The sequence below is a fragment of the Astatotilapia calliptera genome, chromosome 6 (genome assembly GCF_900246225.1).
Source record: "Astatotilapia calliptera chromosome 6, fAstCal1.2, whole genome shotgun sequence".
NCBI lineage: Eukaryota > Metazoa > Chordata > Actinopteri > Cichliformes > Cichlidae > Astatotilapia > Astatotilapia calliptera.
The window spans coordinates 36,894,878-36,909,790 of record NC_039307.1 but is presented as its reverse complement, the minus strand read 5'-3'; the positions used below and the strand labels follow the sequence as shown (position 1 = coordinate 36,909,790).

At 42.1% G+C, this 14,913-nt stretch overlaps 1 protein-coding gene across 4 annotated transcripts in view; it reads right to left on the bottom strand.

Annotated features, from left to right (window-relative positions):
• kcnh1b (potassium voltage-gated channel, subfamily H (eag-related), member 1b) overlaps nt 1-14,913 on the bottom strand; it is a 102,961-nt gene that overhangs the window by 67,346 nt on the left and 20,702 nt on the right. For all 4 annotated transcript variants that reach the window (XM_026172009.1, XM_026172012.1, XM_026172010.1 and 1 more), the window contains exon 7: nt 82-511. In XM_026172009.1, the coding sequence (XP_026027794.1) occupies nt 82-511 (430 nt within the window). The remainder of the gene's footprint in view (nt 1-81; nt 512-14,913) is intronic.

The following is a 14,913-nucleotide window of genomic DNA, read 5'->3' as shown; positions in this document are numbered from 1 at the left end:
CTCAAAAAACAACTGGAAGGCAGAAATGTTTTGCATATTTGGCACAGAGAAATAAGTTGAAAGGAAATGACAAGGACTCACATCCAATCATCATCATGGCTACAGCAAAGATCTTCTCTCCATCTGTGTTTGGTGCTATGTTTCCAAAGCCAATACTGGTCAGACTGGTCATGGTAAAGTACAACGAAGTGATGTAGGCTGAGTCTTTACCGGGCCCGCCCTCCCAGATGCCTGAGCTCGAGGCATTGAATCTGTATGGCGTCCCAACTGTCTCTCCTAACAGGTACAACCAGCTGTCCATCCTCACAGTGTTGGTGTTCTCATCAATCACCTCATAGTATCCGATGCTGTACCAGATACAGGCCAGCCAGTGGGCTGCCAGGCCAAACACACAAACCAGCAAAACCAGCACAGCAGCGCCATACTCAATGTAATGATCCAGCTTTCTGGCAACTCGACCCAAACGCAGCAGACGTACCACTTTGAGAGAGCTAAAAAGGCTGCTGATTCCCTGCAAGTGAAAGAAGAGATAAAGCAGATAAGAGAAAATATGACACCGTAGGAGGGAGGGGGACAAATAAAGAGAAAAAAGGTGAAAGAAGAGTACAGAAACAATTAATTTTATGAAAGATTTTTCTTGTTTCAAACATTCAGCTCATCATGGGAATCTAAGGGGCCTTTTCCATCAAACATGCTGGCATCAGTTCACACAAACTGTGTGCTTATAATAACTTTGCTATTATTGTTATTTTTACCATGTAACCTATAATTATGCAGGATCACATCATCATCTAATCAGTATGTGACATGTCAGTCACGTATCTTGTTATGTGAAGATCTTGTTGAATGAGTGTAAACTTGAACCAGATTTCAAACAAAAGGAAACAGATTTTATCAATAAAAACAAACTGTGAAATATTGATGTCTTTGTTTTTGCTGTCCATTGCATCTTTTAGCCTGCATCAATCTCGATTGTAATTTCTCATGTAATAAAACACTTTTAACTGTTATTCCACTCAGTGTTACGTATTTATATTGGGGCCTCTCTTTGTGTTGAGTGGAAACTGAGTGGAGACTTTCATTGATGCTTTTTTTTGGAAATGGTTGACCTGAAAATTCACTTCATTACAAGCTGTTTTCTTGCTCTTCCTTCATTTGTTTTCTTTGATTTGTCTTCAAATTATTATATAAACTGCTGTCATCCACAGGTGTTTTATTTAATCTAATTTCACGAATCAAATGTATATTATGACAATCCAGACATCGCAATTTGTCATATAATTGCTTTGCTGACTTGAGGAGTGGTCTTGCTGGATCAGATCAGTTGCATATCATTTTCTGTGAATCCTATAAGCCACTGCTTAATGAAATTCAAACATAGGAAAGGATATAAAGAAAATCACAGTCTATTATCTGGAGTGTCAGCAGTTTCATTTTTAATATAAGCATATTTTGAATTTGATACCAATAACATATTTCAGACAGACATGTTCCCACTGTTGTTGTATAATATAAACATTTGTGTGCAGAAAGAACTTGCTTAACTTATATAATTGCTATGTATAAAGTTTTGAGGCTTCTTCCTTGGCATGACATTAGTTTGGGCAGTTTGAGGTGTTTTATTTTATATTTCTTGTACAGTCCAAATTACAGTTTAAAAAGTTTTTAGGCCACCAACATTAGAAGAGTTTATCCTCTTGCCATCACAAATAGCTTTGCAAAATTTATTGCAAGCTTGTGTTAGTCCTGCATCAGGTTGGTCACCTGTTCAGAGTGTACCTCGCTTTGGTAGCTGAGATAGGCTACAGCCACCTTGCGACCCTAATAAGGATAAGTGGAAGAGAACGGATCAATAGATCTCTTTATTCACCAACTTACCCCCCCTCATTTCTAGGAATACCAACAAATCATTTGTTTGTTTTTTCCCCCCATGTCCTTGACATAATTCATTAAAATTATTGTTAAATGATAAGTTCTGTTTTCTGGTTATCATAGAAATAATTATTTATTGATGACAATACATGTTAATAAGAAGCTGAACTGCCATGTTTGCTTTATTTTTTGTTATTTTTATTTTGTAAGACTGTTAATCCAACATTCTAATCTAATTCTAATCTATAATTTCAGTACATGACACCAAACCAATTGTGATGATATGGTCTGACACAGAACATGATGGCAACAGTATGGAATCCCATTGTTGAATCCCATTTATTTTAGTTTAGTTGAATTTGTTTTTCTTTCATGCCTCTACAATCTTGCGTTGAGATCAGGGGTGGTACCTCTGGATTGGCAAACCAGGGGTGTGGTTCCCATCTTCAAATAAGGGAGACCGGAAGGTGTGCTCCAACTATGGGGGGATCACACTCCTCAGCCTCCCTGGGAAAGTCTATGCCAAGGTGCTGGAGTCCGTCCGTTAGTCCAACCACGGTACAGGAGGAACAATGTGGTTCTTGTCCCAGTCATGGAACACTAGACCAGCTCTTTACCTTCTTCAGGTTTCTTGAGGACGCCTGGGAGTTTGCCCAACAAGTCTACATGTATTTTAAGGACATGGAGAAGGCATTTGACTGTACCCCTCAGACTGTCCTGTGGGAGGTGCTTCGGGAGTATGGGGTGTTTGGCCCATTGCTATGGGCCATTCGATCCTTATACAACTGCTAAAAGAGCTTGGTCTGCGTAGCCAGCAATAAGTTGGACTCATTGGGTGTTGGACTCCACCAGGGCTGCCCTTTTCTGTTCAGAATTTTTATGGACAGAATTTCTAGGCGCAGCCAAGTGGGGGAAGGCTTATACTTGGGTGGTCTAAGAATCTGATCTCTGCTTTTTGCAGATGATGTGGTTCTATTGGCTTCATCAAGTGACAGCCAGCAGCTCCGAGTGTGAAGTAGCGGCAATGAGAATCAGCACCTCCAAAAGTCAGAAAAGGGTGGAGTGCCGACTTAAATGCAGGGATGTGTTCCTGCCCCAAGTTGAGGAGTTTAAGTATCTTAGGGTCTTGTTCATGAGTGATGGGAGAAGTAAGCAGGAGATTGACAGACAGATTGGTGCTGCAGCAGCAGTGATGCCTTGTACCGGTTCGTCGTGGGGAATTGAGAGCTGAGTATAAAAGCGAGGCTCTCAGTTTACCGGTTGATCTATGTCCCTACCCTCACCTATCGTCACAAGCTTTGGGTAGTGACCAAAACAATGAGATTGCGGATACAAGTGGTGGAAATGAACTTTCTCTCAAGATTTACCTGGCCTCTCCCTAAGAGATAGGGTGAGGAGTTCAGCCATTCGGGTGGGGCTCAGAGTAGGAAAGGAGCCAGTGAGGAAGTTCAGGCATCTGACAAGAATGCCTCCTGGGCGCCTCCTGGGTGAGGTGTTCTGGGCATTGAATGAGGCTACGGGGCAGACACAGGAAACACTGGAGAGATTATTTTTCTTGGCTGGCCTAGGAAATCCTTTGACAAGCTAGAGGAGGTACCCAGGAGAGGGAGTCCAGGGCTTCTCTGCTTAGGCTGGCCCTGCAACCTGGCCCTGGATTAGCTGAAGAAAATGGATGGATGGATGGATGGATGGATGGATGGATGGATGGATGGATGGATGGATGGATGGATGGATGGATGGATGGATGGATGGGTGGATGGATGGATGGATGGATGGGTGGATGGATGGATGGATGGATGGATGGGTGGATGGATGGATTTTCTTTCTTTTTCTTCAGTCTGTGATACTTCATTCTGTAATAGGCTGGCCAAAACAAAAATGATAAGTCAGTGTTTAATTTCACCAACAAATCCATTACAGTGTAAAATGTTGATTCTATTCTTTTTATTGTCAAAATAGTTTAGATTAAAATGAAATCAGTTATACTACCCAATAAGGTAAAAGACTAAATGAAAAAACAAGTCAACTTGTTGTTATGTTGATGTACTGAACACTGCAGCTTCTAATAAAAAAAATATTAGCTGCACAAATTGTGCTAATTCATAAGCAACAGCACTGTTAAAGTATTTTACAATCAGTATCATTACAAAATAGAAACAATCGAGGAGCTCATGTGACACTGTAAAAATCCAGCCAGGTCTACTAAAGGTCAAGATGAATAGAGGGGTAAAGATGTTGTTGAAATAGCCACAAAAAGATAAAGACAGTCAGTCCAGATGACATGCCTATGGAGGTATGGAGATGTGTAGAAGAGCAGGCCGTGGACCTTTTGACCAGGCTGCTTAACATAATCTTAAAGAGTGTGGAATGGGGAAGAGTACTCAGGGGTGCCACCAGGGATTTGGGGCCCCATGAAAAAAATATTAGCCCAATTTAATATTAGTTTAATGTTGCAAATCACGGTGGCCCTAAAAATATAACACTGTGCAAAGATTGGGTTTTAATCTGATTTAGCTTAATGAAAGCTCTCTTCACCTGCATTAGTCATCGACAGTGTGCAGAATATATCCAAAGCAATACACACTTCTCCAAAAACACTCTGGTTATGTGGGTTGTAGTGATAATATACTATTATCACAAAATAAATTGTGTGTAGAAAAAATATGAATATAAATATAACATGTTCAAAGGGTCTGCCTGCACCGATTACATGTCGGCTAAAAAAAACCCAAAACATTATTTTCCATTAGAAATGAAGTAAGGTAACTAATACTAGGGAAGTCGAGCAGTTTCTTTCATATTGACTTGCTATGAGTGTAATTTCCACGTGTCTCTCTTTTCTTTTTTGAAACCCAGACTTCCCTTTTCACTAAGCTATTCTATTTTCTTACCACTCAAGAAGTGGGCAACACCTAGGAGCACTGGCAACTGTACCAAACCAGATCTTGACATAAGGAAGGACATCCAGAAGAGTAAGGTTTTATTCTTTTTTGCCAAAAAACAAAACAAAACAAATGGTAGGAAACATAAAGGAAACATAAAACCCTCCTTGACCATGCATGGAGGGTTTCACCCCAAATCCAGCATGCTGAGACTGTACACCCAGCAGAACAAGGAAGACTGAGGACTGGTGAGTGTCAGAACCACTTTCCAGGATGACACAACAAACATCCATCAGGAAGATGGCCACAACAGACTGTGTGCTTAGTGAATACAGCAGGCAACAGAAACCTGAGAAAGAAGATGAGCAAAGAGAAAAATCATCAGGCCCCTGCATAGTACCCCTGGCAGATAGAGGAAGTGGCACAAGATCATACCATGAAAGGCAAGACCCCAGATGGAGGCAGTGTAAAGTGCCCCTGAGACAGCCCAGCACATAACAGCAGAGGTCAAAATGGGACAGGAAGAAGGAACATGAGGAGCTAGAGAACTAAAGGTGCTGAGAGAAGAGCTTGAGTAGATGTGAAAGGTGAAGGCAATACCTAGTGGTAATCAATGCTCTTAGTGCAGTGTAGGGATGGGTACCGGTGTCCGGTGCCATGACGGCACCGGTTCTGACATAAACGGTAGTAACCAGACCGAAAAGCAGCGCACATTTCGGTGCTTTATTTCGGTGCTTTTTTTTCCTGAGCTGTGATACACTTCTAGCCAATCACTTTACGTTTCCGAGGATAGTAGGCGTGCCCAGGTACGTACGTTCTTTTAGAGCAGAGCTACAGATTAAAAATGTCCAAGGCGAAGCGGTCAAAAGTCTGGCTGTACTTCACAGCAAAAGATGCAAACTCAGCAGCAACAAGTGCTTTAAGCTGATACTGTGATACTGTCAAAGGAGGTAACACCTCAAATCCGATGAAACACCTGGCGACGCATAGCGTTTTTTTTAAAAGCCCAGAAATGCACCGTATTTGATAGCTTGCTGCGAGACCTCACACCGAGCGCATCTACTGCGGGTGGGTTGCCTGTTATGCAACATCCCCCAAAAACACGAAGAGGAGAGTCCTGGCCCCTAGCCCTGCCAGTGTAGCAGAAATGATGACGGATGATGATGGCAGCAGCAGCCGTTCTTCTCTGCGTGAGTAGCTAAATGTTGTTCGTGTGTAATTTACGTTGAGTAGGCTAACCACGTTATTACATTAATGCATGTAAGGTGAACTAGCAAACATCATCATAGCTACATGCGGCTGTCTTCTTGTTTGATGGCAGATACTCCCTTCACCCTGGCCAAAAAGGCTAAAATGACCAAAGAAAAAGTGGAAAACAGTTAAACATGAAAGGTTTTTGGACAAAGTTTGTGTTTTTTCCATTGTTTAAGCACTGCTTCCAGCCAAGAGTGATACCATATATGCCCCATAGCTGCAGAAAAGGCTAACATTGTTATCTTTTTACAAAAAACAGCTGAACATGAGAGGTGTCATGGTCCTGGGTCGGTGACCCAGCGCTTTTAGTTTGTTATCATTTTCTAGATGATGATTGTTTAAGTTCTGTGTTATTTTCGATCTGCCTCTGAGTCTGCGTCTGTATCTGTCTGTCTATGGTGTCTCCCCATCTGTTTGTGAATCTGTCTGTTTAGTTCAATGTCTTGTCTGGTTCCATGTATCTGAGTTTCCTGTTTTATTGTGAAGGTCCGTGTCGTATGTGAGTGTGATCAGTTTACGTTTCCCCTGTCCCGTCAGCCCAGATTCCTCCCAGCTGTGTTGCCCTCCTGTCTCTCATCCCCTGATTACTGGTGTGTGTATTTAAGCCCTGTGTGTTCTCCTGCCTGTTGCTGGTTCGTCTGTGTAACTCCGCGTCAGTCTGTGTTCCTCGGTGTCCTGCTCGTCTCTCTGCCTCTCTTCCCTTTTTTGTTTCATCTCAGGTTTGTCATTTAGCTTTCCCAGTTCAGGTCTTTAGTTTTGTCTTCCCTCTTGCCTGTTTTGCCTTCTCACCACTGTGTAAATAAACTCACCGGCATCTCATCCACTGCCTGCATCTTGGGTCCTTCTTCTAACTCCACACGGCTCGCCTCGGCAGCCGTGACAAGAGGTTTTTGGACCAATTTTGTGTTCTCCATTCTTTAAGCACCGGTTTGAGCACCGTTTGAGCACCGGCACCGTTTCAAAAGTATCGATTTGGCACCGGTATCGGATAAAACCTAAACGATACCCATCCCTAGTGCAGTGACTCCCAAACTAAGGGAGTGTCTCCAGCAGATCCCTGGAACAGCATCCAAGATCTCTATGCAGAACAGCACAGTCCTAGGAACAGATAAGATACTGTGGAGGTCCCTCAAGCTCCCACGCCTCTGGCAGAGGACCTGAGCTTGAAGGATAAAGTTTGCCAGCAGGGGGAAGAGGGGAATTTTATATATATGCATTTTTTTTGCCTTTTAGTATATTTTAACTAAAAGGTAAATATACACTACCAGTCAATTTAATTAATTTCATTTAATGGTTTTTCTTTATTTTCATGACTATTTAAATTGCAGCTTCTCACTGAAGGCATCAAAACTATGAATAAACACGTGTGGAATTGTGTAGCAAATGAAAAACTATGAAGTAACTCATAACATAAATTCTAATGTTTTAGGATTTAGATTCTTCAAAATAGCCACCCTTTGCTTTGATTACTCCTTTGCACACTCTTGGCATTCTCTCATTGAGCTTCATGATGTAGTCACCTGAAATAGTTTTCACTCCTCAATCGATCTCATTCCAAGCATCTCGATTGGGTTTAGTTTAGGTGACTGTGGAAGCCAGGCCATCTAGAGCAGCACTCCCTCACTCTCCTTCTTGGTCAAATAGTCAAATAGCCCTTACCCATCCTGGAGGTGTGTTTGGGGTCATTGTCCTGTTGAAAAATAAATGATGGTTCAACTAAACGTACACCAGATGGGATAGCACATCTCTGCAGGATGCTGGGTTAGCCATGCTGACTCATTGTGCCTTCATTTTTGAATAAATCCCCAACAGTTTGACCACACCATCACACCTCCTCCTCCATGCTTCATGATGGAAACCATGCAAATAGAGACCATCCCTTCACACAAAGACACAGTGTCTTTGTGTGAGGAGATGGTCTCCATATACATGGTTGCAAACATCTCAAATTTGGACTCATTAGACCAAAGCACAGATTTCCACTGGTCTAATGTACATTCCTTGTGTTTCTTGGCCTCCCCTGAACAGTTGATGTAGAGATGTGTCTGCTACTGGAACTCTAATCTGAGGTACTCTTGACTAGCAATTTTTGAGGCTGGTAACTCAGATGAATTTATCCTCAGCAGCAGAGGTGACTGTTGGTCTTCCTTTCCTGGGGCGGTCCTCATGTGAGCCACTTTCATGATAGCACTTGAGGGTTTTTTCGACTGCACTTAGGTCAGTTCCTTCATCGTGATTATGCAAATTCTCATGACCACTGATCAACAACCACTGATCAAAGACCACTGATCAATGGCCATGAATACCATTCACAGAGAGTTGGGGAATGGCTGCAATCACAGCACTGTAAGATGGCTTACAGAAGCCCCCTCCTCGATTCCCTTTTCACGTAAATGTCCTCCTTGATTCCGCGCTCAAACCAGCGTACCTTCCTGTCCAGGATGTGTACATCCTCATCATTGAAAGAGTGTCCACTGGCCTGTAGGTGTAAATAGACTGCAGAGTCCTGGCCTGACAAGGTAACTCTTCAGTGTTGTGCCATTCGGTTCGCCAGAGGTTGTTTGGTTTCCCAAATGTATAAATCCTGGCAATCCTCCTGGCACTTAACAGCGTACACTATGTTACTCTGTTTGTGTCGGGGGACCTGATCCTTGGGGTGGACCAATTTTTGGCGCAGCATTTTTTGAGGTTTGAAACCCACAGAGACACGGTGTTTAGAAAAAATATGTCTCAACTGTTCCGATGCTCCTGACACGTATGGGATCACTACAGGTTTTCGCTTCGTCAGCGGTTATCCTTATCTCCTGGATCGGCTGGAGCTTTCTTTAGGAGCCTTCCCAGCTTTGACAAATGTCCAGCTGGGATAACCACATTTACTCAGGGCCTTCTTGATGTGATGTTCTTCTGCTTCTCTGCCCGCTGTGTCTGTGGGGATGGTGTTTGCTCTGTGTTGTAGTGTCCTGATGACACCCAATTTATGCTCCAGTGGATGATGAGAGTCAAACCTTAAATACTAATCCATATGCGTAGGTTTCCGGTACACATCGACTTTTAGATGTCCCCCATTACTGATGGAGATCTCACTGTCTAAGAAGGCAAACCTGCCACTTTTCATATCCTCCCTGGTGAATTTGATGTGTCTGTCCACCGAGTTAATGTGATCCGTGAATTGTGGTACGTCCTGATTTTCACCCAAGTGTCATCCACATACCTGAACCAATGACTTTGTGGTGTTCCAAGGTAGACAAAATAAAGACCTCTTTTTCACTTCTTCCATGTACAAAATTTGCCATGATGGGTGAAACTGGGAAACCCAAGGCACACCCATGTTTCTGCCTGTAGAACTGACCCTTGTATGTGAAATAGGTGGAATGAAGACACAGTTCCAAAAACAAACAGACTTTTTCAATGCGGAGAGTGGTCCTGTTGCTGAGGTTGGGATCATCCTGTAATCTCTTACGAACTACCTCCCTTCCGTGACTGGGATGCAAGTGAAGAGAGATGTAACATCGTACGAGACCATGGTTTCATGTGCCTCCATAATGACATCTCTCACCTTCTCAACAAAATCCAAGGGGTTCTGAATGTGGTGTTCAGAGCTGCCTACCAGCGGGTTGAGGACCAAAGCCAGAAAATAAGAGATGTTATAGGTAACCAAGTTGATCAAAGGAGCTTTCAAAGAAAAGCGTCTGGACTTCTTTAAGTTGCTTGAAGACCACTCCCACTAGGTTTAAATCTGGTACTCCCCACCATTTGACCTTAGAACTGAAGAAGCTTCTCGGATGAGAGGCGAAACGTCTTCAAGCAACTTAAAGAAGTCCAGACGCTTTTCTTTGCAAGCTCCTTTGACTACGATGACCTGGATGACTGAGAACCTTCACAGACATAACCAAGTTGATCATACAGACAATCGGTCTTAAAGGTGCATCCTATTTATGTATCTTCGGTAAACCATACAGACTTGGTGTAGATTCCTCTGGGTATAGCCTGTGGTATGAGGTCCGGTCAATAGCATTGTCCTGTTCTAACTGCTTCAGATGGTCTATCACCCTCCTCCTGTAGTCACTTCCGTGGTTTCGTTTCAGGGACTCATATGTATTTTCGTCACTAAGCAGTGACAAAATTTTCTCATGATAGTCTTTTTGGTTTAGCGAAACTGTACACCTACCTGTCTGTGCAGGTTCTCTGTCATCGTAGACTACAATGACCGTTCTCGGACTTCTTTAGGTTGCTTGAAGACGTTTCACCTCTCATCTGAGAAGCTGGGTGTAGGTCATAATCAGCCAAGGTTTTGGGTGAGCTCGTTGTGAAACCTAGCCCCACCCTATCATGTGATTTCCTGAGGTTAGAGGCCCAGGAGAGGGCATTAAGGCATTTGGGAAGGGATCTCAGAACGGGCATTAAGGCGTTTGGGAAGGGATCTCAAAATTATAGATGGTGTCGTAAACCACCGTAAACCACTGCTCAAAGACATTCGCTCACAGTGGACATAAATGGCTTCTTTTAATCCTCTTTCAAACCATCTGTCTTCTCTGTCCGAAATATGTGTACATTGGCATCCTCAAAAGACTGACTCTTGTCCTTTAGATGCAGATGGACCGCCGAGTCTTGTCCCATGGAGGTGTCTCTTCTGTGTTGTGCCATGCGTTTATGAAGTAGCTGTTTGGTCTCTCCAATGTAGAGGTCTGGGCATTCCTCGCTACACTGTACAGCTTGTGTTTAGGAATTTTGTCTTTGGGATTAACCAGTTTTTGTCTGAGTGTGTTACGGGGTCTGAAGTACACTGGGATGTCGTGCTTGGAGAAGACTCTTCTTAGTGTTTCAGATACATCGGCTACATAGGGGATGACAATATTGTTGCGTTTTTCTTTCTTATCTTCCCTAGTGTCTGATCTTCTTCTCTGTGCCTCTTTGCTGACTTGATGAAAGCCCATCTAGGATAGCCGCATGTTTTAAGCGCTTCCTTTACATGTGTGTGCTCCTTCTTTTTCCCTTCAGGCTTAGAGGGAACATTCTCTGCCCGGTGATGTAGGGTCCTGATTATTCCAAGTTTGTGTTCCAGGGGGTGGTGGGAGTCAAAGAGGAGGCACTGGTCCGTGTGTGTGTGGGCTTCCGGTAAACTTCAATGTTGAGGGTTCCATTCTCTTCAGTCCAGAAAAGGCAAACAGTTATCCTTTGTGTCTTCCCTGGTGAACTTGATGTTTTTATCCACAACGTTAATGTGAGCAATGAAGGATTCCACTTCTCGTGTTTTGATTTTGACCCAGGTTTCATCTACATATCTGTACCAGTGGCTAGGTACTCTCCCTTTAAAAGAGCAAAGAGCATTTCTTGAGCAACCTGGAACTCCCGAGGTCAAAATGGGAGATGCTCCCAAGGGTGATGAAGAATGACCAAGCTAAGATCCTGTGGGACTTCCAGATACAGACAGACAAAATGGTGGTGGCTAACTAAGCAGACATAGTGGTGGTAGACAAACAGAAGAAGACGGCCGTAGTGATCGATGTAGTGGTTCCGAATGACAGCAACATCAGGAAGAAGGAACACGAGAAGCTCGAGAAATACCAAGGGCTCAGAGAAGAGCTCGCGAGGATGTGGAGGGTGAAGGTAACGGTGGTCCCAGTGGTAATCGGAGCACTAGGTGCAGTGACTCCCAAGCTAGGCGAGTGGCTCCAGCAGATCCCGGGAACAACATCGGAGATCTCTGTCCCGGAGATCTCTGTCCAGAAGAGCGCAGTCCTAGGAACAACTAAGATACTGCGCAGGACCCTCAAGCTCCCAGGCCTCTGGTAGAGGACCTGAGCTTGAAGGATTAACCGCCCACAGGTGCGAATGGGGAACTTTATACATATGCATGTATACTCCAAGATGAGGATACACGCATCCTGGACAGGGAGGAACAGTAATTTGAGCAAGGAGTCAAGGAGACCATTTACGTGAAGTGGGGAAAGACTATCTCTGAATTGAGGACGTTACATCTTTTACTATATTGCAATGCTGAGATTGCAGCCATTCCCCAACTCTCTGTGAATGGTACTCACGGCATGTCATGATCAGTGGTTGTTGATTAATAATCATGACAATGTGCATATTAATAATCAAGAAACTGACCTCACAGCCCATCGTTCGTCAGTGGTGCTAGTTTCAGTAATCATACAAATGTACTCTCTATAAGGTTGGGGAAACTTGCATTCAGCTAAAACCGAAGAAGTCGCTTGGATAAGTAAGGAAACACTGAAAGTACTATGTCCAGATTAACAGAATCAACTCTTCTGAAAGTTAGCTAAAGTGTACTCTTGAGTAAGGACAGTATTTTATCCTGCGATGTTGTGGAAGAAGAGATGAATTGTCAATCTCCAGTAATGCCCCAAAGTTTCGATAGTGGCACCACTGCCATTTTTTTTATTTATTTACCTTACCTAAGGCTGAGGCTTATAGAGTTCTGTGCATTGTTCCTCTTCAATAAATGCCCAAATGTCAACAGAAGAAATGATTTTCTGAAACAGGGTGATACATCAGTATTTATGAATTCCTGTTCATATTTGAGATTTCTGTCTCGTCACTTTTCCCAAGTAAGCTCACAATACTTTTACACATCTTTCTTCTTCAATATAGTAAATATTTATGCTCAGTAGATGACTTTGAGTGGATGCGAATGAAGGCTAAGGTGATCCTTATAGGATAATAGCTTTTTGACCCTTTTACACTTCTGGCACATTTGCTGTTGGGGCTGTCTATGTTATGAGTTTGGGGTTTTTTGGTTCTTTCTAGAGTTTTATTTATTTGAAAGAGGATTATGTATTGTTGGAATTGAGCTGTCAGCCATTTCCTAATGTTTATATGTCTATGTTTATTTTTTCCCTACACCTGGTAAAATTTCCTTTGATATTGTTATTTCAAGTCTATAGTTTTGAGTTTCTGTTTTTTATATCCTTAGGTTAATCCAGCTGTGTGCTCCTATTCTGTTCCTTCAGCCTTTTCTATGTTTGTCTTTTATCTCTGTCAAGATTACCCACACTTTGGAACCAACCCACCTTTAGAAGATTCATCCCCAAAAACCTGATGATTTGAGATTCAAGTGATCCAGGTTTTGAAAATGACAAATATACACAGATTTAATAAATTTTCTTGAAAATTATTTGATGTGCGGAACTAAAATTTCAGACGGTAAGTTTGCCCATATGGAAAAGATATATATAAATCTTATAAAGTTTGTATCTGTCTTGTGTGAAACTTGTATGAAAAGCATACAAGAGTGAAAAATTATATAATGAAACTTGTATGTTTTGGATACTTACTAAAACAATATATGAAAGTAATGAGAAAGTGGCCACTTTCATGAGTAAATCATGTAAGTTTTTACTATTTCTTTTCTATATGGGTGGGAATGACAGGGATGACTTCCCTATCAGTGGGGCCGAAGTTACTGAGGCTGTTAACTCCTTGGTGGCAGGGCCCCTGGGGTGGATGCAATAGACCCTGACTTCCAGATGGCCCTGGATGATGTAGGGCTGCCTTGGTTGACATGCCTCTACAATGTCGTGTGAAGAATTAGAATTAACTCCTCCAATATAGGGGCCATGGTTCTGAGCAGGAAAAAGGTTGCATGCCCAATCCACCTAAGGGAATAAGAAGTAAGGATGGGAATTCCTTGGAACTGTTAGCCCGCTTGCCTGTCAATTGTCAACAACGCAATGACAGGAATGAGGCATGATGTCTTCCACAGCAGCGGGACCCTCTGCATACTCAGACTCATCATGAACAGTTTATGCAGGACAATGACAAGATAATATGTGACATGGTCTTCAGAGTCTTCAAGGGCCTATAATGGACTTATGTGCCAAGTTCAGATGCGCAACTCCTGACTGTGTAGGAAGAGTTGGCTATCAAAAAATCAAAAATAGACACACAGAAATTTGATGCATTACAGAAACTAGTTCCTCACTACCAAAGATTATTTAAACTATAGTATTTAACATTGATGTCTTTCTGAAAGACACATATATGCAGGTCTCAAAAGAGTAACCAACTTGTTAGCTGTGTGTAAGCCTATGTTAAACTGGAAGTTTATAACTGTTACATTTTATATGTATATTTTCTGTTGAGAAGTTACTATGCATTAAATAAGCCCAAGTCCTCTGTGGAATTGGGTTCGTAGCAAACTGCTTGAGTAAATTAAAATTCAGGCCAGTTTGCAAAGACTTAAAAACACATGAAGTAAAAAATAAAGTGAGTCTCTGAGATGAAAAATCCATTGTAGCTGCACTCTCACATTAATGCTGAAAGAAAACACAAATAAAAGAATATGAGTTGGAAGCCGGCACTCTGTTCTACGAAAAGTCAAAATATAGCTGCTCCCATAGGCGTTTTCTCAGCAAAATTCTGTCATATCTCTTTTAGTCAAGGGACACCCAAATCATCACACTTCCACCTCTATGTTTGAGCTTTGATTCTACAAGCTGAAGTTTAAGGGCCTGTGCATAACATAGGAAACTTGTTATAAAGATAATACATTACATCTTGCTTTGTATACACTGTGCTTTCACCTGTCTTCTCTAGAAACTCCAGTTTCTCCCTCAATCAAAAATTAGACTAGGCTAAATACTTCCAGTCTTAACCCAAAGAATATTCAAATTCTAAAGAGTTCTATTTGCTGGTCAAACCCAAACATGACATAAATCAGCCAATTATATATTTTTTGGTTTCAAAGATTTGCATAACAAGAGCTCATTCTCAACAAATGTGATTCGAATTGCTAAAGGTTACAAATCACTTATAATCATTTAATACTGTTATGATTATGGAAAGTCTTAATCAACCAAATGCCTTTGGATTTGAATGGAGCTGAATAATAGATTCATTGATAATTAAACACAGTAGTTATTTTCAATCTAAAACATCATCA